At 35.3% G+C, this 22,383-nt stretch overlaps 1 protein-coding gene across 8 annotated transcripts in view; it reads left to right on the top strand.

The window, feature by feature from the left end:
- LOC123555040 (serine/threonine-protein phosphatase 2A regulatory subunit B'' subunit beta-like) overlaps window positions 1–22,383 on the top strand; it is a 77,992-nt gene that overhangs the window by 17,249 nt on the left and 38,360 nt on the right. For 3 of the 8 annotated variants that reach the window (XM_053547519.1, XM_053547525.1, XM_053547526.1), the window contains exons 1-2: window positions 2,466–2,611; window positions 13,473–14,169. The exons of 1 other annotated variant lie outside the window; for it this stretch is intronic. In XM_053547519.1, the coding sequence (XP_053403494.1) occupies window positions 13,678–14,169 (492 nt within the window). In that variant the 5' untranslated portion in view covers window positions 2,466–2,611; window positions 13,473–13,677. Of the gene's footprint in view, window positions 1–2,465; window positions 2,612–6,847; window positions 6,994–12,797; window positions 13,076–13,472; window positions 14,170–22,383 lie in introns of those variants that run through there. 4 more of the 8 variants (XM_053547524.1, XM_053547523.1, XM_053547522.1 and 1 more) reach the window with 4 other exon arrangements.

Below are 22,383 nucleotides of genomic sequence, written 5' to 3'. Positions count from 1 at the left end.
TTGAAAGTTTGAACTTGACCTATTCTATCTACTTGAGATCAAATAAAATAATCATATATAAAATATAAGAAATTGTGTCTAGTATGATTTATTAGTCTTTATTATTATTATTATTAAGATCAAGTTGTTTAAGAGTATGCTTGAACATTCATGAAGTATGTGGATTATGGCCCTTTTTATACAATAAAATATTTATATTATGTACTTGAGTTTTTGAAACTTACGAGATGTATAAATTTATAACCCCTTGAAAAAAGTGGAAAGTTTTTAAACTGTTTTTTTTTTTCTTCTTCAGTTTGGTGTATTTTGACATACTGTTTGGAAGTTTAAAATGTGGTGTTAGATAACTGCAGGTTAATTCAGTTTTTTTTTCCAGTTTAAAGGTTGACAATTTATGTGATGTGTGACACCTGTAGTTTATTGGGCTGTCATAGTTTCAATACGTCTAGGGTCCTGAGTTGACATTTTCATCTATTCATTATTTAATTTATGCATTGACTTCCAATTAACCTTGTCAGTATTAATTAGCCAATGATACAAACAATGTTGTTTATTGGGAACTGTTGTTTAGTGCATGTTTACTTTGCGTTTTTTTTTCCTGCTTTTACAGCTTTTGGAGTAAATTTATCTTGGGATAGTTGGTGATAATTTTGTGATAGGAAAAGTGAGTGTTTAAGCAAAATGATAATAACTAATGTTATTCTATGATAATCAGATTTGTGATAAATAACTGATAAGTATATACATGGATATTCTGTTTTATGTCATTAGATACAGATCAAGCTTAAATTGTTTATCAGATCATGATTTTATCAAGGATATATAGATATAATTGAGCCGCACCATGAGAAAACCAACATAGTGCATTTGCATCCGCACAGTCTGGTCAGGATCCACGCTGTTCGCTTTCAAAGCCTATTGCAATTAGAGAAACCATTAGCGAACAGCATGGATCCTGACCAGACTGCACGGATGCGCTATGTTGGTTTTCTCATGGTGCATCTCATATGGCAATGGATAGTCGAGTAGCTTTCCCTTTGTTGCATTCTATGAAATTTGGTTTGCAATTTGCTCACGAACAATGTCTGATTGTAGTTGGTCACATATTCTAAAATTTGGTTCAGCTGTGATGGAGATCTGGTCAGAATATTTGTTGTTTGTGTTCCCAACCCCTCCTCCCTCCCCAGGGGCGTACCCAGGGTGATATGAATTATACGCACTGAAAAGGGGGTGGGTGTTGGAGAGGGTGTCTCCCTCCAGCCGGTGGGTCTCCCCCGGAAATTTTTGGAAATATTGACTTCATTAAATTTTGGTGCAGTCTGGCTGCTTTTTAGGGTTGTACTTTGACAAAAAATTATACGCACATGTGTATAGTGCGTAACGGTAGTTATGCCATTGCTCTCACTGCAGTCCCCTCCCCCTCTCCCTCCCCAGTAAATTTCTAATTCAGTATACAACGTATCATAAAGTGGAAGTTTTGAACTACATTTTTGTTCTTTAGAAGTTCTGACATTTGCTGCGGTTTTATTTTTCAATCTTATTAAATTTTGTATAAAAAAAGAGTGTTTTAACAAGTTCTTCAAGTGTTCCGCAATTAAGAATGATGCCATGTGCTCTTCAGTTTTACAGGAGTGTGGTAAATACAGATGCTCCAAGTGAAATTTTCCACGAAATTTTTCGAAGTTTATTATGATTAGATTAACAGAGGTGCTCAAACATTATCAGAGTTAACCAGGCAGAAAAAAGCTCTCTGCTGAAGGCAATCTAATTAGCAGTTCTGTGTTAACTTACCTGGAAAATCTGATGTGTATGTTCCAGTCATGAAATGAAAACCAGGCTTTGGCTTTGACCGTTATAGCAAAATTTTAGAAAAAGGCTGACAATCAGGCTTTGGCTTTTGACCGTTGTAGCAAAATTTTAGAAATAGGCTGCTTTTATTCTGTATTCATGTTATCTAGTCCCAGATACTCTATTCAGACCGAATCTCAGCATTGGCAGGTGACAGTTAACCTTTACCCTGCTAAATTTCTAAAATGGACTGGTGTGTCATTCAGTTTGGGCAGTACCATTTATGCAGGCTGGTCATGGTCTGCACTGATCGCAAAGGCAGAATCACTTGCCGCCAGCAGACTAAGGGTTAAAGCGACTACATCTGGAAATTAGTTCAGTATTCCAAAAATTTATGAACAATATTATTGTTGACTGTCTCGACACCTACTGTCTCCAGGCCTCCAATTAGACTTACTTGATTAAATAGAGTCAGTGTAAGGACAAAGCCAGGACAATTTTGAAATACAATACAAATTTGATCTACATAATATTTGTTTCATATTTCTCTCTCAGAGGATAGGCAATGGGTCTACAGTTTATGCAATATTTGATAATTAAGTTAGCAGCCATTTTCCCTAGAACTGTAGCTCAGGAGAAATTTCCTGAGATTTCTGTGCAATACTTCTGCCAGAGTATATTCTACCTGTACACACACATCTGCCGAATTAGTTGTAAAGGTAACTAAAAGGTACCTCCGGATGTTTTCAGCTTTATAGATTACAACAGTGTGTACCTCTCTGACTTAGAGGTAGAAATATTTCGGAAGTTGGAGGAATCTTGTGTAAATATTCTCATAATCTCTTTCAATGGATTAATAATGTCAAGTTGTTTTGGAATTTTAAAGATTCGAAGAATGTCTCGAGTTTGCATTGTTGTGAGTTGTGAAATTGAATAAAAATGCGATTCTGGGATAATCAACAGGAAATATTGCATTTGAAGTCTTGAATAAAAGCTTTGTAGTATTGATGTACTTACGTTTGAGTAACAGCTTTTTCAAGGTTGATAACGGTTGTTGTTGTTCTTCCGAGTCTATTAAGAATGGATTCATTTTGATATGCGGAGTTTGTTGTGAACTTCCATGCAGTTTGTTGTTTTTAGTGAGTTGCTACTGTAGAGGTGAAAAGCTTTAATTAACCTTTACCCTGCTAATTTTCTAAAATGGACTGGTCCATCATTCAGTTTGGATAATACCACTTATTATTCAGAGGAGTGTTCACTGAAATTTTTTTGACTGAATAGCAAACAGGGCATACCATGATCAGTCTGCATGGACATGCAGGCTGATCTTGGACTGCACTGGTCGCAAAGGCAAAACCACTTGCGGCCAGCAGGCTAAAGGTTAATAAAATCAAATTACTCTTCTATGTTTAGATTCGTATGTGGAGTGGTATGAGTTATGTTCAGATTTAAGTAATATCTGTGTGTGTTACGCTTCTGAGGTTTGGGGTAGATTGTATATAGGAATCACCCCTTGCTGCATGTTTTCCTGGCTTGACTAGGGGGATACATTGAAAAATACTGAATTCTCATAGTACAGCCATATCAAAGTAGAAAATCAAGGGAGACAACTCACCTTGAAGTCCTTGTTCGGATTCTTGACAAAATGTTAAAGGTATCTCTTACATTTGCTGTTTAAGGAGTTTAAGTTAATGTAATTATGTCTCCCCCAGGAGTGATATTGTTTTTGCCCTGTCTGTCCATCTGTCCGTCCTTCCGTACGTCACACTTCATTTCTGAGCAATAACTGGAGAACCATTTGACCTAGAACCTTCAAACTTCATAGGGTTGTAGGGCTGCTGGAGTAGAAGACCCCTATTGTTTTTGGGGTCACTCTGTCAAAGGTCAAGGTCACAGGGGCCTGAACATTGAAAACCATTTCCGATCAATAACTAGAGAACCACTTGACCCAGAATGTTGAAACTTCATAGGATGATTGGTCATGAAGAGTAGATGACCCCTATTGATTTTGGGGTCACTCTGTCAAAGGTCAAGGTCACAGGGGCCTGAACATTGAAAACCATTTCCGATCAATAACTAGAGAACCACTTGACCCAGAATGTTGAAACTTCATAGGATGATTGGTCATGAAGAGTAGATGACCCCTATTGATTTTGGGGTCACTCCGTCAAAGGTCAAGGTCACAGGGGCCTGAACATTGAAAACCATTTCCGATCAATAACTAGAGAACCACTTGACCCAGAATGTTGAAACTTCATAGGATGATTGATCATGATGAGTAGATGACCCCTATTGTTTTTGGGGTCACTCCGTCAAAGGTCAAGGTCACAGGGGCCTGAACATTGAAAACCATTTCTGATCAATAACTAGAGAACCACTTGACCCAGAATGTTGAAACTTCATAGGATGATTGTACATGCAAATTAGATGACCCCTATCGATTTTGGGGTCACTCCATTAAAGGTCAAGGTCACAGGGGCCCGAACATTGAAAACCATTTCCGGTCAGTAACTTGAGAACCACTTGACCCAGAATGATGAAACTTCGTAGGATGATTGGTCATGCAGAGTAGATGAACCGTAACGATTTTAGGGTCACTCTGTTAAAGGTCAAGGCCACAGGGGCCTGAACATGGAAAACCATTTCCAGTCAATAACTTGAGAACCTCTCGACCCAGAATGTTGAAACTTCATAGGATGATTGTTCATGCAGAGTAAATGACCCTTATTGATTTTGGGGTCACTCCGTTAAAGGGCAAGGTCACGGGCCTGAACATTGATAACCAGTTCCGATCAATAACTTGAGAACCACTTGACCCAGAATGTTGAAACTTCATAGGATGATTGAACATGCAGTGTAGATGACCCCTATTGATTTTGGGGTCAGTCCAATAAAGGTCAAGGTCACAGTGGCCTGTTCATGTAAAATCATTTTTTGGAAATAACTTGAGAACCACTTGACCTACAATGTTGAAACTTCATAGGATTATTGGACATGCAGAGTAGATGACCCCTATTTATTTTGAGGTCACTTGATCAAAGGTCAAGGTCACAGGAGCCTGAACAGTGACTTGAGAACCACTAGGCCACAAGTGTTGAAATTTTGCGGGATGACTGGACATGCCAAGTAGATGATCCCTATTGCAGCCAACCATCAGTGTCTATTGACTTCGTGCCTATAGGACTTTGCATTGGGGGAGACATGCGCTTTTTTACAAAAGCATTTTCTAGTTTATTATTGTCTATAGCACATTTTAATTATTGTTAGTGCTTTTTTGCACATGGAATTGAAAGGTGATGGCAGGTGGCAGAACAGGGGAGGTAATTAAAAAAAATAATTTGCAATAACTTTGTCATTTCATGGTCAAAATTGATGAAGTAAGCTGCAAAAAGCTTCTGATAGTTCGCAGATTATCATTTTAATCAGAAGCATTGAAATTTTGTCTATGTATGTTGGTATCACTAGGCAAATCAGTTTTTCAAACGGATCTAAACATAGTTTTCAGTTTCAGTTTTTTGCGTAGTTTATTTCGTTTATTACTGCATAGGGTCTGCTTACTGACAGTTGACTTTATAGCCAGATAGAATTGAAGGATAGTGATCAAATTTGAGGGTTCTTGAGGAGGTTTGTCATTGGATGGATGGATAGATCATACTGGGAATTTTCTGTAATAACATATTCACTTCTGTTAATGCATGTTCCAAAAATAAAGCTATTGTTAACAAAGGTTTCATTTCTGTAACATCAAGGTCAGCATAATTGAAGTTTACCTACCCCCAGTGCCATGGTGCCATATCAGTGGAAGGTGAAATATACTTTGGTTCCACAGACTGGCTGTAATGTTTAGGGCAATGGGTGGGGAATTTTGGAACAAAGTGCTGATTTAATTATATCTGAGGGATTTTCACAGGAGAGATCCCTGTATGGTCACAAAAATAGGAATAGGTTTAATAATATGCAGAACTCCCATTGTTAGGATCTTAAAATATATACCAAGTTTTATCAAAAGATGAAGAAGAGTAGCAGTTACTGTAAAAAAAAATAATATAGTGAAGTTAGGGAGACATTTTATAAATATGGTATACCGTTCCATAGATATATTTCATACCTTGCAGTCATCTCAACATGTCATGTCTCCAACATTTTAAGTGCCTTCTTACTACTCAAAGTTCAGTAATACTTTCGAATATAGACATTCCTTGGGGATCACCAAGTGTTGTAATTCGTTATTTAAGTATATTTTCACACATTAGGAATTGAAAAAGATTAAAGTTAATCCGGCTTTAGCGTAGAGCAAAGATAAGCAAAACGTCTCCTGGTGTTATGTGTCACTTGGATTTTTACGATTGATTTCTCTGATTGATCCATCGATTACTTGATTGATCCGTCAGATAAATGTTTACAGCTGATTTTACTCCCGATATGTTTTAAGAATTAAATTAATGCGAGACAAATTTAAATTAAAGCACTCAATACTAAATAAAAAATTTCATTTCATTGAAAATAAATATGATCCTGACCATGATTAAAGAGTTTTCTTATCTGTCGATGATATTATAAAATTTGTTGAATTCAACTGGTTTAGGGTGAATTCAAGACATTTGTTTGGCCTTTTTGATGCTATTGTTAAAGAGAAAGCAGAACTCGGCAGAAAGACAGATTGTAGGCATAAATATTTTCCACTTGTAGTAATGTGTTTATTGGCATTACTTCTTGCAAAATTATGAATATAATGTAAGAGTATTTGTTATGTTATGTGTTATGTGTAGCGAATAAAATTTTACATATACTTGTACTTGAGAGGTGCTTTAAAAAAATGGTCCTATTTTTTTCGACATTGGTTGCTACTTGTAATAACACAGGAAATAATGTATGAAATGAATTGCACTTTCCGATTAATCCGTTTGTGCCATTTTCATGATAAGCCGGTCTTCCGTTCTTTTTTGCTACTGTTTAATAGAGCATTATACGTAGCTGGTGATATATTATAATTATTCATAAAACAAGAATATAATTAGTGTATTGTTATCAAATGTGGCGGTTGTTTATTACAGGAACTTCAGGAAATGAATAATTTGTTTAACTCTGGGATTAGAAATGAAAAAGGAAGAAAAAAAGCAATGTTAATGTTAGGAAATCTAAAGTTTTAAAAGTTTATAGAAAATGTTTAGTGTACTGGAATAGTATATAAGGGAAAAAAATCATGTTAGTATAAGTGTTGGATAGTATGCCAGGTCTAGCTGTTTTTGTAATTGTAATTAATGAAGATAGTGGTCATTGTTAATCAGTGCATAATTATGTTAAAGGTATACCAAACCCAAATTACTGCATTTAGTTTATATAAACATAAAGTTTACAAATGTATTAGCAGTACTTTGCATTAAGTCTGAAATACTACACAATATATATAGCTATAAATGTGTACTACCAGTAAAAAAACTGGAAGTCCTTTTAGCAAACGACTGTTACACCATGACATTTAATAATGAATTTAGCTCTACATACATCATTAATTTATTATATTCCGTTAAGTGATATTTAGTGTGGATTTACTACATTTAAATTGAAGTAAATATCTAAACATGCTAAAGATAAAATATTTCGGTGAAAGACTGACATTGGATATCTTTAAAACATGAACAATGAAACTGCCTTGATAGCCTAGTGGTAGAGCGTCCGCTTCGAGTGCAGAAGGTCGTGGGTTCGATCCCTGGCCACGTCAGACCAATGACGTGAAAAATGGTACCATATGCAGTAGCTCACTTGCTTGGTGCTCAGCATTAAAAAAGAGCCTCTTCTCTCATACCCTCGTAGCGATGGATTCCATCAGGAATGAGGTGTCGATAGTGATTAATATAAGTTGTAGAACTTGCTTCACAATAGACCTAAAATGAATTAGTATAAACTAGTTAAATGAAACAGTCTTTTTGTTATGTCAATGATAGGCAATAATAAAATCTGATCACGCAGAGCCACAATGACCGACCTATCACAGGAAGATAAAAATGTTATATGCGACAATTGTCGACGATTATTTGATTGTAAAAACTGTAATTTCAACCAATTTTACCAAAATTTTATCACGCTGACTTTGAACACTTGTCTTTAAATAAATAAATATGATAAGATTGTTTCATAACTACCATTATTAAGAAGGTTAAATTGTTGTACCAGTATTACACTAAGTGTACTTAATTATGCACTTGACTTGGTTTGTTTCTGCATTATTTGGTAAGGATTTACTTCTTTACGGTTCATAACATATACAGCAATTGAAACTATTTTTTAAAAAAAAGTTGATATGTGCTTTTTTTATACCCCCGAATGTGGTCATATTAAAATCCCACTGTCCGTCCATCTGTGTAAATTCATGTCCGCGCTGTAACAAATCAACATTCATAGGGGGATTTGAAAATAATTTGACACAAATGCAAAACCATATTGAGAAGGTGGGTTGCGCTTATGACCCAGGTCTCTCAGGTCAAGGTCAAGGTCACTCACCCTAACCCTAACACAAATGTTCATCAAATCCCAAGGGTTGCTTTGGGGGCATTTGTCACTAATGGTGACAGCTCTTGTTTATGTTAAAGGCACTGGCCTCCAGACCTACAACAACAAAAAAATGAAAAATTAGGTATCAGAAAATTATTGCTTTAAGAAAGCTTTGAAACTTAATTACTGACAGACTTAGTCACTATATATGTTATGGAAACACATGGGAGTTAGTTGTTTTTGCTGACTTTTACAATGATAATTAAAAAAACCTTTGTAATGCTTTAATTAAGGTAAACAGTTTAATTATAAATACCTATTAACACTTTAATACTTAATCCTCCATAGCGGTTTAGTAAAGACTGTGGAAAAGGTTTTATTGCTGCGGCAGCCCAGGTTTTATTAATCCCCCGCCGTGGCGGAGGGATTATAGGAATGGTCTGCGCGTCCGTCCTTCCGTCTTTCCGTCCTTCCGTCTTTCCGTCCTTCTGTCCGTAACAAAATCGTGTCCGGTCCATATCTCCTAAACCCCTTGAAGGATTTTCATGAAACTTGGGTCAAATGATCACCTCATCCAGACAATGTGCAGAACCCATGAGTCAGCCTTGTCGGTTCAAGGTCAAGGTCACAACTCAAGGTCAAAGGTTTGAGCCTGCCATTTTGTGTCCGCTCTATATCTCCTAAACCCCTTGAAGGAATTTTATAAAACTTGGGTCAAATGATCACCTCATCAAGACGATGTGCAGAACCCATGAGTCAGCCATGCCGGCTTAAGGTCAAGGTCACAACTTAGGGTCAAAGGTTTGAACCTTCCATTTTGTGTCCGCTCTATATCTCCTAAACCCCTTGAAGGATTTTCATCAAACTTGGGTTAAATGATCACCTCATCAAGGCGATGTGCAGAACTTATGAGTCAGCCATGTCGGCTCAAGGTCAAGGTCACAACTCAAGGTCAAAGGTTTGAGCCTTCCATTTCGTGTCCGCTCTATATCTCCTAAACCCCTTGAAGGAATTTTATAAAACTTGGGTCAAATGATTACCTCATCAGAACGATGTGCAGAAATTATGAGTCAACCATGCCAGCTCAAGGTCAAGGTCACAACTAAGGGTCGAAGGTTTGAGCCTTCCATTTGGTGTCCACTCTGTATCTCCTTAACCCCTTGAAGGATTTTCATCAAACTTGGGTCAAATGATCACCTCATCAAGAACTCATGAGTCAGCCATGTTAACTCAAGGTCAAGGTCACAACTAAAGGTCAAAGGTTTCAGCTCTGTATCTCCTAAACCCCTTGAAGGATTTTCATGAAACTTTGGTCAAGTGATCACCTCATCAAGACGTTGTGCAGAATTCATGAGTCAGCCATGTCAGTTCAAGGTCAAGGTCACAGCTAAAATCAAAGGTTTTACCCTTTCACTATCCATAGCAGTGGCGGGGGATTTAGCTGTCTTTCAGACTGCCTTGTTCTAGATGCTGGCATCTTTGTTTTCTTGATTTGGCATTTTTAAGATAGCTTATAAGAAACAAAATCTCATATTCTAATGTTCATAATATGACCAATTTAAGTGAAAGATCATTTTTAGCCGAAATCTGGAGGTCAGTGCCTTTAAATGTATTCACTTCCTGCACTGAGGTGACAAAATATTATTATTATTCTGTCATATTGGTTATTTAACAAAATGCTGCAAAATAGGGTAATTTAAATAAGTTCTGAACAAGATATAATCAAATCCAATGCTGACATTTCATTAACGTAAATATGCATAATTTTTTTCACACTTTTTTTAGCTGCCGGAAATTATATTCTTGTTGGCAAGATGTTTTAGAGGATTGGCAAGGGATACTGATTTAGTGCTTGTAACTGGAATATTCTGCAATTTAGGAAGAATTGTACAGACCAGAATTTTGCCGGGCATGAGGAAGTTGGCATTTTCTTTTAGAGGGCTTTTTTTAGATATAATACGGCAGGCTTTTGAGACTTTTAATTTTGCGTTTTGTTAAATTTGATTTATATTCTTAATTAACAAAAACATATGTGCTCTAAAAGCAGTTTAAGCACTCATACAATTTTTAAGAGCAAAAGGTCAGGAGGTCTCTAGTCTGACAAATTACATAACAAGGTGAATTAACGTGAAACCATACATTACAGCTAACATCTGTTTTCTTTGCAGGAAAAAAAGGCAGTAGAATACTTTTGCTATCTGATTAGATACACCTGTGAGGGTACTTTTTAGATAAAAACACTGTATGTTCAGGTACAAATCTCTGTTGTAACCTGGGGAATTTTTGTGCCTAGGCTCGTTTTTGTAATGGCTACCCAATTTTTTTTTTTTTTTTTAAATAGATATTTTGTATCATGTCTAGGTTATAATTAATTTCACATTTTCACTTGATAATGATATCATTGACTGACCAGAAAATGTTCTGTAACTTTAAGTTCATCTTGGTAATCCTACATACCTAAACTAGTAAGTGGTAGGGGTGGGTTGGGAATGGAGCACTTGACTCCGTATCATTGAGATTGTGGAATACTTGACATCCGGAACTCAGTATGACCAATATTTCCACACAGTTGCCTGCACCTTTGCTTAAAATGTATCCAACCCTTTAATATGAAGTAGGTTTTATGTTTAATTAAGTACTGCTTATGTCTTGAAATGAACATACAGCTAAGCTAAATCAAAAATTTCAATTATACATGATTACAGATCAAATTCCAGACTTATCTTATGGGAATATGGAGGCAAGGCGGAGGGGGCGGATGGGGATATCACTTCAAGTTAATGTTAATTAAAAGTTAGAACATACATGTATCTGGTGTGTGTATTTGGCTTTTTGTTGGGTTCTAGAGGTCATAACTATGGCATTTTTCCACAGCTCCAAATGACCCCAGGTCTCAATCTGGCTTTTAGGCATAGTAGGGCACCTGTGTAGTACTACAGAACTGGATGGCTTGCTCACATAAGGTATTTTACACCCCAGTTTAATTGAAGCAAGGTTTGGAATCCACTTTGGTTAGCTACCTTAACCACTTGGCCAGCAGTATGTAGAGTTCAGGTTCAGTTTAGAACTCTCTGTTTCACCCTTAACCCTTATAATGCTGGACACGACCGATTCTGCCATTGCGACCAGTGTAGATCATGATCAGTCTGCACATCCGTGCAGTCTGATCATGATCTGCACTGTTCGCCATTCAGTCAGTATCTTATTGGTAAGCACCCCTTTTAACAGTAAATGGTACTGTCCAAATTGGAAGATGGACAAGTTTATTGCAGAAATTTAGCAGGGTAAGGGCTAGGACATAAAGTATAAAGCATATGTATTTTGCAAGCTAAAAGTGTAAAAACTGAATAAATCCTCAGCCTTTGGAGAGAAATCAAACTCTAAAATAAACAATTTTATAGTAATATTCATTTTCTGGGATATTAACCTGCAAACATTACCATAGCAACTATCTTTCTGAGACACAGATTTATTTTTTCATGGTTTTCATGATCGGAAAGATGCACCTTCAATTTTTCATGATAGCATTTTATTAGCAACATTCATGAATCTTTCATCCCCTATAAAATCATGTAAAATGCCATGCTAATCTTTGCCAAGGTGTGGGTGGATGGAGTCGATTTCCATGTTTTCTCCAGTTTGAGTTTAATGCATGATAACGTTGAAAAGTTTGTACATGAAATATAACATTCTTTGAATATTTTTAATATAAATGAATGTACTATATGCTTTCATACTTTTCATCTTTCGGCATTAGTCATGTAGTATTTATAACCGAGTGCATTTGGAATTTATAGAGTAATTAATCATGTACCATTTTGTGATTTATCTGTCCTTATAAAAAAAGTGGTTTCTTTATTTGTGATACACAAAAGGTGATTTTAAAGATTTTTTTCAAAACGTATGGTGTATCAGTGTTTGGATTGTGCAGTTTTAATTTCAAATTCAAATGCTTCTGATTTTGTTTGTTTGTTCATCTTACTTGATAAATTTTAAGTTTAATTTTCTTTCCGCTTTATTTTGGATATTTTCTTTATTAATATTTTGGTTGTTTTTGTATTCTTTTACGCTCAAACTACTAGGTTAAACTTTTTTTTTAGATTTACGGAACATTTTGAGTGATTGGGATTTAATCAATCATGGTTGTTTTTTTAACCCTTAGCCAGCTGGCGTCAAGTGATTCTGCCTTTGCGACCAGTGCAGACCAAGATCAGCCTGCACATCCGTGCAGTCTGATCATGGTCTGCACTGTTGGCAATTAGTCGGTTTCTTTTTGGTAAGCACCCCTTTTAACAGTTAATGGTACTATCCAAATTGAAAGATGGACAAGTTCATTATAGAAATTTAGCAGGGTAAGGGTTAATGTGAGGTATACCTATATTTGGATAATAATTTTGTTCATGCTGTTTTCAAATTGTTTGTTTATCTTGTTTGATAAGACTTGAGACATAATTTGTTTTTATCTACTATTTGATAAAATACGTCTGTTTACGGTATTTTTTAACTCACTTAAAGCAGCCGCTACTTGGATTTAAATGTTTTTTCTTCTACTTGTGGTTTTAAGGAGTTGTCGGAGTAATTTGGATTTAGACGGATCAGATTCTTTTGGATTAGGCTGTCAGTTTAAAGATTTGCGTGCTGGAGTAAATTCGTACAATAAATGGTACAATAGTTTACGTGCTAGAGTAAATCGGGAATGTAGACGCAGAGATGATTATTTGATTAAGTGGGTGATTCTATTGTAAGGTGATTTGGATTAAATATTTGTCATAAGTATACGCTGATAATTGACTAGGTAATGATTAATAGATATGTCCGTATGTAAATTGTCGGATATGCTCATGAATAAATAGTTAAATTAACTTTTGGATGTCATAGTTGGATTTTTATTAAAATTTGGGAGATTATCATGAAATTATCTCCGATTTAATTTGTGGCTATGTTATTTTGGAATTTTTAGATTTATTTGTGATTTTTATCTCTATATGGGTCAGTTAGATATTTAGTTTGGCATTTCTAATTTCAAGTTAATTAACAGGTTTGCTTGAGTATAGAAAATCTAGAATTGGTTCTATATAGATTGTGACCTGTTCAGGTGTGATTTGATTTTTTTTTTGTGGAGAATTTTAAAATTTAATCAATGTATTGATGAGGATATATTTAAATAGATAAAATGGACTCTTTATTTACAGTTTCTTAAAGTAGATCATGGCATTGGACTCTTCAGATTAAATGGATGAATTGATTAGATATTTACCACAAGATATTTAAACATTGATCCCACGGATTTGACCAGTACAGTGACAGATATGTAACGAACGTTACAGCTGTGAGCTACACAAGGTCGGTTTAAATTGAACTTTTAAAATTTTTTAATTGAACATTAATTGCTTCAAAATGTTAATGAAGGAGGAAGTGATTTTCGAGTCGCCGCCGGTTAAATTACCAGTAGGCTTTATCAAAAATGGAGTAAAACTGAAAAACAACATCAGGAATAATATCAATCATAACAATAACATCGTAAAAATGAGCGAAGTTAAAACAAATAGTGGAGCCTGTATAAAGTACGTCCACTCGAAAGTAACGCTGTATTACAGTAGTAGAATTGAATTAAAATGGCGACGAGCATTGCATCATTGCCAAACTTGTGATTTCGGGGATGTTTCTGTGAATGGAGTTATGTCCCCTTGTGGTGCTATTCATCGTGGAGTGTGTACACCAGTGACAGTAGAACAGCTTATGTTGCCGCAGAGACACAGCCGGCCCGCGGCACATTCTAGCAGACACCATCACACAAAAACAGGATCTAGTCATATTGGATTGCCGACGGGCAAACACCACTCTACCTCACATGTACCTTCTAGTCATTCTTCAAGCCTCTATGTTCAGGTAAACGTAGAAACTTAGTATCGAAAGTAACATTTGCATGGATTTTTGACAGCTTTAGAATGTATTTCGGCAGTGTCCTCTTCATCATTATTAATATATTTGTCGTTGTATCACATTCATTGTTCCCCATCAGCATCATCATTGCATAATCTTCATAAAAAAGTCTTGCATCTTCATTGTCTCAGGACTGTCATTGCCATCATCATCATCATAATCATCATAATCATCATCCAGGTATCCTATCTAAGAAACATATAAGCTCAACTGTTCGAAAAATAGGTGGACTTGATGTACTCAACTGTATGTCCCAATCCACATGGTTGAGATTTTTATGTGGATCCAATTTGCACTGCATTTTGCTTTTTCTCAAGAGTTGTGTCCCTTTTTACGACTTTTGGTTTTGATTCTTTTAACTTGTTTAGTGACAAGGCCTGTTGAATAGTCGAGCGTTGCTGTCCTTCAACAGTTCTTGTTGATATTAAAAGTGTACAATGAAATATAATTTACAGAGCATAATTATTACATGAAGTGTCACTCAGCCTTTGAATTGAACCATTAAAAGTGTCAAAAGTGGTCAGACGTATCAATTTTGCCACATGAAAAGCCATATTCTTCAAAATTTCTGCATGCACGAAAGGCATTTAGGTGTGGATGAAAATAAAATGTATCCAATGACTTCTTTAACAAGCATTATAATCGTCTTTATTTACTTTGATAGAATGATTAAGTTGTGTCAGTACACCATATTGTATCGCTAATGATAGGAAAAACGCACACAATGACACACAATGACACGTCAGTTCGGAGTTTCACATAAGTACAATAAATTGCATTGACATTCAGTCTGAAATTAAACGCAAGCTGAAATTACTGCATTTAGTGTGGAAGATTTTCTATGCGATAAATTTAATTAGGTAATGATATAGAATAGGTATAAAGCAGTTATAGGATCTGGTCCCAGTGAACAAGGGTAGAATTCTTTTGACTCATCATTTTGTCCTTCCTCGACTTCCTGCATTGTCATTTTCGTATAGGACCTTTATCAGAAGCAAAAACGGAACAAATTGATGGTACCATCCCAATGGGGCAATTCCACTAAAGCTGTCCACTCTCTAACTTGAGCAGTTCTTATCCATTGTTCACCAAACTTGGTCACATTGATGTTTATGGGCATAATATCTGGGACAAGATCCATAGCCAGCCGGATACTTACAGGCACTCTTGAGTTATAGCCCATGAACTACTTAATGTTGCGAAAATGACATTGTCAGCTGTCTAACTGTAGTTCCTATCCTGTATTCACCAAACTTGGTGACAGTGTTTATAAGTGTGATATCTAAGACAGAATCAATACAGCCTAGGTATTATCATAGACAGTACTTGAAATTGCAAAAATTGACATTGCCTACTTTATTACTTAACCGCAGTTCTAATCCAATGTACAATAGACTTATTGAGAATGTTTATTTGCATACTGTCTTTTCCAAGTTTGATAGCCAGATAGTCTTTGCTGCTCTTGAGTTATTGCCCTTGAATTAGTTGAAATGGAGAAAAATGTCCAATGATTAGCGTACAGTCAAACCTGTCTATATGTGGTCTTTATTGGGAGGTGGTCTTTATTCACAGGTTAAAATACACTGTAAATGTTACAGTGGGAAACGAAACATGTGGTCTTTAGAGACAGGTGGTCTCTGTTCAGAGGTGGTCTTTAACACCGGTTTGACTATATTTTAAAAGTGGAAAGTAATTTGCAGTGACAGGCATATAATTTGACAGTTTGCCACTCCGGTTCTGTTATATGCAAACATATATATTATTGTCAGTTAGTGTCACAGCATTGTCATTTAACTTAGCCTGCAGTGCGGCAAGTGATTCTGCCTTTGCGACCTGCTGCGGCAAAATCATCTGCCATGCCAGTGCAGTCTGATCAGTCTGCACTGTTCCCTCAGTCGTATCTGTCTTGGTAAGCACCTCTATTAACAGTTAATGGTAGTTCCCCAAATTGAAAATGACAATGGTCATATAGAAATTTATGCAGGTCAAGTTATAATATCTTGTCAGAATGGCCGCCTGATTGTTAAAGCAAGTGAGGCAGGCTCAGTAAATGATGTGGAGCGGATAAAGCAATGTATAATTGTCCATTGTAACAATTCTATTCTATTCTGTTCTGTTCTGTTCTGGTTATGTCAACCACAGTATGACTTAGAAAATAAGCCAACAGGTTGGTGATGGTGAAACAGGAAATATAAAAAGTATGTTTCATACCATTTCCTTTTGATGTTTAGTCTACTTTAACAGCATATATCAAGTAGACCTCGGTTTGCACCTTCGCATGAGGCTAATTATAGTACAACCAAATAGTTTGTGGTGAGAATCATTTCTCTATACTTGATCACATCTGTGATCTTTGACAGCCGATTTTGAAAAAAAGAAGGCTATCAATTTATGTCTTTTACTTGCTAATGATTGCATACTTGAAAAACAGAGTCAAATTACTTCTCAACTGAAAGGAGTAGCTGTTTATTGTAGCCCGAAAAAATGTGTTGATGAAAGATTTTGAAGACATTTAAAGTTAAGACTTTGAGATGCCCTTGTCAGATGTAGCAGTACCGAAATTCTTGTCTATTTATATCTGAAAAAGAATGTTTGAAAAAAAGTTGTTGTTTTTAAGTGTGAATTTTTATGAGATTATAAAGTCTTCACATTTTTAAGGTTTCTCAGATCCAGGTCTTGTGGGTAACTGAAGAGTTCATACAATCCTCTGTCTAGCAATTCTGAATAATCAACATTATAAATTAATGATTAATTAATATAGTAATAATGAGTACGATAATGATTTATTAAGTTATTAACATAAGTATAACAATTATAATTAATGATTAATTAACATAATAATAATGATTATGATATTAAGATTAATTAACATGAGTATAATGATTAAGATGAAAATTAATATTATACTTTAGTTTTATGTAGTTTATACTTGTAAACCAAAGAATTACTACATTACAATGTTCACTAGTCACATAACAAAAACGAAGTGTTGAAAAAATAGGATAAAACTGAAACAATTGACAAGACATAAACAAGAGGAAAATATATCAGATAGCAGATTGGTTACTGTTGCTGACTTCAAAAACACATGGCTAATTTCACCACTGTAGGCTGTAGATTAGAATATTTGCTTAGGATGTAGAAAACAGTTGGCTTATAGGTGGGTAGTTCTACACAGGAACTTGTCCATGCCCGCAACAAAACCTGAAGAGACACATTGGATCTTCACCCTCAGCTAAAACCTGGAAAAGTCGCCATTTGACTTAAATTTTGCCGATGTAACTCAAAACCATAGTAACAAAAAAAAAAAAAAAGTGTAAAATTGCTTCATCATTTATCAAGTTGTTTACTATAGGACACTTATGATCAATATCTCCATTTTCTGTTCCACTAAAACAACTGGGCTATCAAACATGACTGTTTTTGTTGTTGTTTTTTAAATATAAAAAAATATCTTTTTAAGCCATAAATTTGTATCAGTTTTGTTGACATTATTTTATGAGCAGTGATTTTTTTTCCCCTTTTGGGAAAAGGTCCGGTACCGGATAAATTGGGAAAAATAGCAGGGTTTTTACTCAGATTGGGAATTTTTATAGTTAATTAATAACATCATTCAGAATGCTTCTTCCTTTAATTCCATGTAGATAGCATCAAACAAAGTGTTTGAATGGTTAAATCATAGTGAATGTCAATGTAACAAAGTTTTCCTTCTGCAATCATCAAAATGCAAACTTAAATTGGTCATTTGGGGAATTTTTGGATGATAATTGGGGAAAAAGATTGCATTTTTCAATTGGGAAAAGGTCCTTTTAGGGGTACTTTATAAAGAAGGGAAAAAATCGCTGATGAGTTGTCACTTATTTAACCACCTCCTCGTGTTTAGATAAACTTCAGCCCAGAAATGCCAAGACTATTTAAAAGAACCTCATTAACTTAGACTCTTGAAGATTTTAAAATAAAATTGACTTTAATAGCACTTACAATATCTTTTTTTGAGTCGGCTAAACGATGTAATCGTTTTGACGAGTCCTTGCTATCCAGCGATTCTCTAAGTCTAAATGGACCAAATAACACAGTGAAGCGGTGTAGTTCCATTAGATTTCTCAAACTTCAAACAGTTCACTGCAAGAATGAAATTAAGTTGCGTGAATTCCCTTTGCTATGACCAATATACGATGTAATCTGTCATATTTATGACTTGTAATTGTGCAATACTCGAATGTAACTCATTAAGCATAAATGTGCATTTTATGAATTGCGCAGGCTTACAAAGCTTGCGTAACATCCAGCGAAAGACAAAAAATAGTTCCACATGGCTCCAGATAAGATGCGTATTAGCGTAAATTACGTATAGAAATAATGCAAATACGCATGTCTAATAATTTCTAAACGTATATAAAATTACAGAAATGCACACAATGCTTTTTTAAAAACAAAATCTGAATCATCTGGATGCGTTAGGTAACATAGCCGATCCCGATCAGCCTTAATTCTCCCACATTGAACGTATACACGCATCGTATGATTTCTATAAACTTTGCGTGGGTTTCTACACACACACATGAATTTTGCAGTCAGTAAACGGATAAATTATCGGAAGAAGAAGCTCTTACTGGTTTGTTTAGTTACTACAGATATTAAAAATGATTTTAATTCTTATTTTTCGAGAAATAAACAAATCGGCGAAACATTAAATTGTATTTTCTTGTAGTTTTTGAAATCGAAAGTAGATCGTCTATGTTTGGCGAAATGAAACAACTTTTTTATGAAAAGATTTAAATAAGAGGTAATTTAACCGTAAACTTCAATGTCAGATACTGCCAATTGCTGCTAAATGTCTTCGTATCATCACAATTTGTAAAATATATTGTTCAAACTAGAGAAAAGTGTAATCGTATCCGGATATAATATTTTGGGTAAATATCGAGCTGTGTTATGAAATTTTAAGAAAAAAAAACTAAAAACAAACTGAAACTGGTAGACTATACTGTCAGTACATCAATCATTAGCCGACTCAGGCCATTCAGGCCTTTGATTTTTTATCTCCAGCTCAGTTGAGTTGAACCTTGAGAGAAAAGTGGTTTTGACCAAAAAAAAAAATGTATCTGTATCACAGAAAGAAAAGAAAAAAGCAATGTTGTTAAAGATTTATTGATCTTAATAATAGACTTTTGTAAGCCTGCACATTAACTAGCATGACTTTCTTGTCTAGATTTATTCAGATTTAACCCTTATCATGCTGCACACGATTGATTCTGCCTTTGTGACCAGTGCAGATCATGATCAGCCTGTACATTCCTTGCAGTCTGATCATGACCTGCACTGTTCACCATTCAGTCGGTATCTATTTGGTATGCACCCCTTTTGAACAGTTAATGGTTACAGTCTAAATTGAAAGATGGGCAAGTTCATTATAGAAATTTAGCAGAGTAAGGATTAAAGCCATGTACTCCCAAGACTTTAGGGAAAGTGAGCATTGGGGTGGATGGAGTGGTCGAGGAGCTTTTAAAACTGCTACTTGTGAGACTGAATGAGAAAAAAAAAATGTCACATTTGAGTATGATCATAAATAGAGATTTTATTCTCACTCTTGTAATCTCAGCTGTAAATGTCAACGTTCGTATTTACGCTGGTCATCCCGTTGCGGTCATCCAATTTTGGCCATTTTATCATGTGGTTAAGAGATAATTTTTGCTGTCAGAGCCTGTCATTACTGTAAAAAAACTGTGATATATATGGTACAAAACATGAAAAAAGACCGCCAACTTCTTTTCATTGTTACAGTGACATCAGTTAAGTTAATAAGTATAGTAGTAAAGTATAGTAGTCAGTGTGACTATAAATGATAGGCTTTGATAAAACCCTAAAGCAAAACCTAAAAAAATCCAGGTCAAACTGATTTACGAGGGCGAAATTACCATTCACAAAAATGTTGAAATAATTTGGCTAAATTTTAGTGTTGTTGGTACAAATGTTAAATTTGGACTTCTCTAAAACAGCCAACAAAAATTACTGTAATCCACGTTTTACATTTTGTTTTAACTTTTAGAGAAAATTTCATCATTTCATTTTAACATGCATGCATAGAGAATACATTGGCATTCTCATGTAGGCTGATATTCTCATTTAGAAAGTGCTTTTTCTGTAAACGTAAGACTTCAGTATCTTTTCTATACTTGGCACACAGTTTTCGTGAATTCAAATTCAATATTGACAGATTTTAATGATAGATCGTCCTTGAAATTACTTTATGTCATTGCTTGCATATTACTGTGGATCTTGATAACGAACAAAAGTATCTTCAAATCATAATCAAAAGAAAACATAAATGTAAAAAAAAAAGCAACAAAAGAAGCACGTTTTCCTGACTAAATTTTCTACTTAATTCAAGTGCACTCTTCATGCATTCTATCAAACTTCATGATTGTGTCAGTGCATATTATCATGCTTATTGCACAGGAAAAGGTTAAACCTGTATGCCTTCATTATACAGTGGAACCTGTATGACGCAGCCAGTCAGGGGACCAGCATAATGAAGCTGCTTAATACAACCGGTGGCTGTTTAACCGTTACCCTGCTAAATTTCTACAATGGACTGGTCCATCATTCAATTTGGGCAGAACCATTTATCATTTGAAGGGGTGTTTACTGAAAATTTACTGACTGAATAGCGAACGGTGCAGACCAAAATCAGACTGCACGGATGTGCAGGCTGATCTTGGTCTACACTGGTTGCAAAGGCAGAATCTGTTGTGTCCAGGTTAATACAGGTGGCTGTTTAAGACAAGTCAACCTAAAAACAAATAGTCAATTAGGGAAGTTAACTGACTGGCTGCTCAAGGCAAGTTGCTGCTGAATACAGGTGGCAGCTAAAGCAGGTTCAGCTGTAGTGTCAAATTTTCAAATATTCAGAAGATTGTTTTATTTTTAATGTAAATGGAATATGCATGTAAGACAAGTGTACTATTTTAATGATATCTTAGAAAACAAACTCATGCTCTTGAAATTTAGTGTAGAAGGAATTGGGGTATACTTTATAAGTTATTATCATACACAAGCCCTATTATGTAAATTGCTGGTCCATAATTTGTGCTATTGACCAGTCTTGGCAGTCTATACTTGACAAAAAAAAAAAAACCCATTGAAAATGATTTCTGATGTCATGCAGTAAGACTCATATTGAATGGCTTGCCAGTCAATAGTCAAAACTGTTACCCCTTGAACCTTGGGCAGATAGTTTTGACTATTGACTGGCAAGCTGTTCAGTAAGTGTATACTACTTGTGAAAAAGTTAATCACTGCAAAAGGTGTGGGGGAAGCAAGAACTGACATAAATTACTTTAGAGAGCAGACAGTTGCAGAATTTTTTGTAGAAATCTTGTTTAGATTGTTGCATAGGGTTGAGTGTAGATTCAAGGGTGGGCTTACATCTTGATGTAAAAAGTATTGAATCTGGTATCAGTTCAGTAAAGATGTGGAGCCATAAATGTAAGAATTATGACCAGCTTTAAACAAACAGTCTGACAGACAGAACAGCTTTTATCTTAATTGTTAATGTTAAGCTGAAGAAAAACTGTAGCTTTATCTGAAGGTGGTACTTACATATGTAAACATACAGGTACCAAAAAGTCGCACCTGAGACAGAAAAATGTCAGGTGTTTTTAGGAAAATTTTCTATTTTGGGCTAAGGAATTTGATTGTTTTCTTTGTTATATCCAGGATATAAGAATTAATGTTTCATTTGAGGAAGTGATCTTGCCTGGTAGTTCTACTCAGGTGCCCAGGTCATGTTCGTTTTGCACAGCACCATAAACCTCTTATGGCCTCCTCTTTCACCATTGAATGTTTAACCAACATTTTTCATGTCATGTATTATTCCAAGACTCACTGACTTCATTATTTAGCAATATCATGAATGTCATCATTTTCACTATGACCATCAGCATCATTAACATTGTTGTCATCATCATTGTCATCATTGATACTACTGTAATTTTCATCCTGATTGTTACAATCATCATCTGTATCATCATTATCACTGTAATCATTAAACATTATCCTTATCATCATCATTATAATCGCAATCATCACCACCACCACTATCATCATCATCATCATCATCATTTGCACCATTGTCTTCATTATCATCACCATCATCAT

This window comes from Mercenaria mercenaria, chromosome 7 (assembly GCF_021730395.1).
Source record: "Mercenaria mercenaria strain notata chromosome 7, MADL_Memer_1, whole genome shotgun sequence".
NCBI lineage: Eukaryota > Metazoa > Mollusca > Bivalvia > Venerida > Veneridae > Mercenaria > Mercenaria mercenaria.
This window is presented reverse-complemented; position numbering and strand designations above follow the sequence as displayed.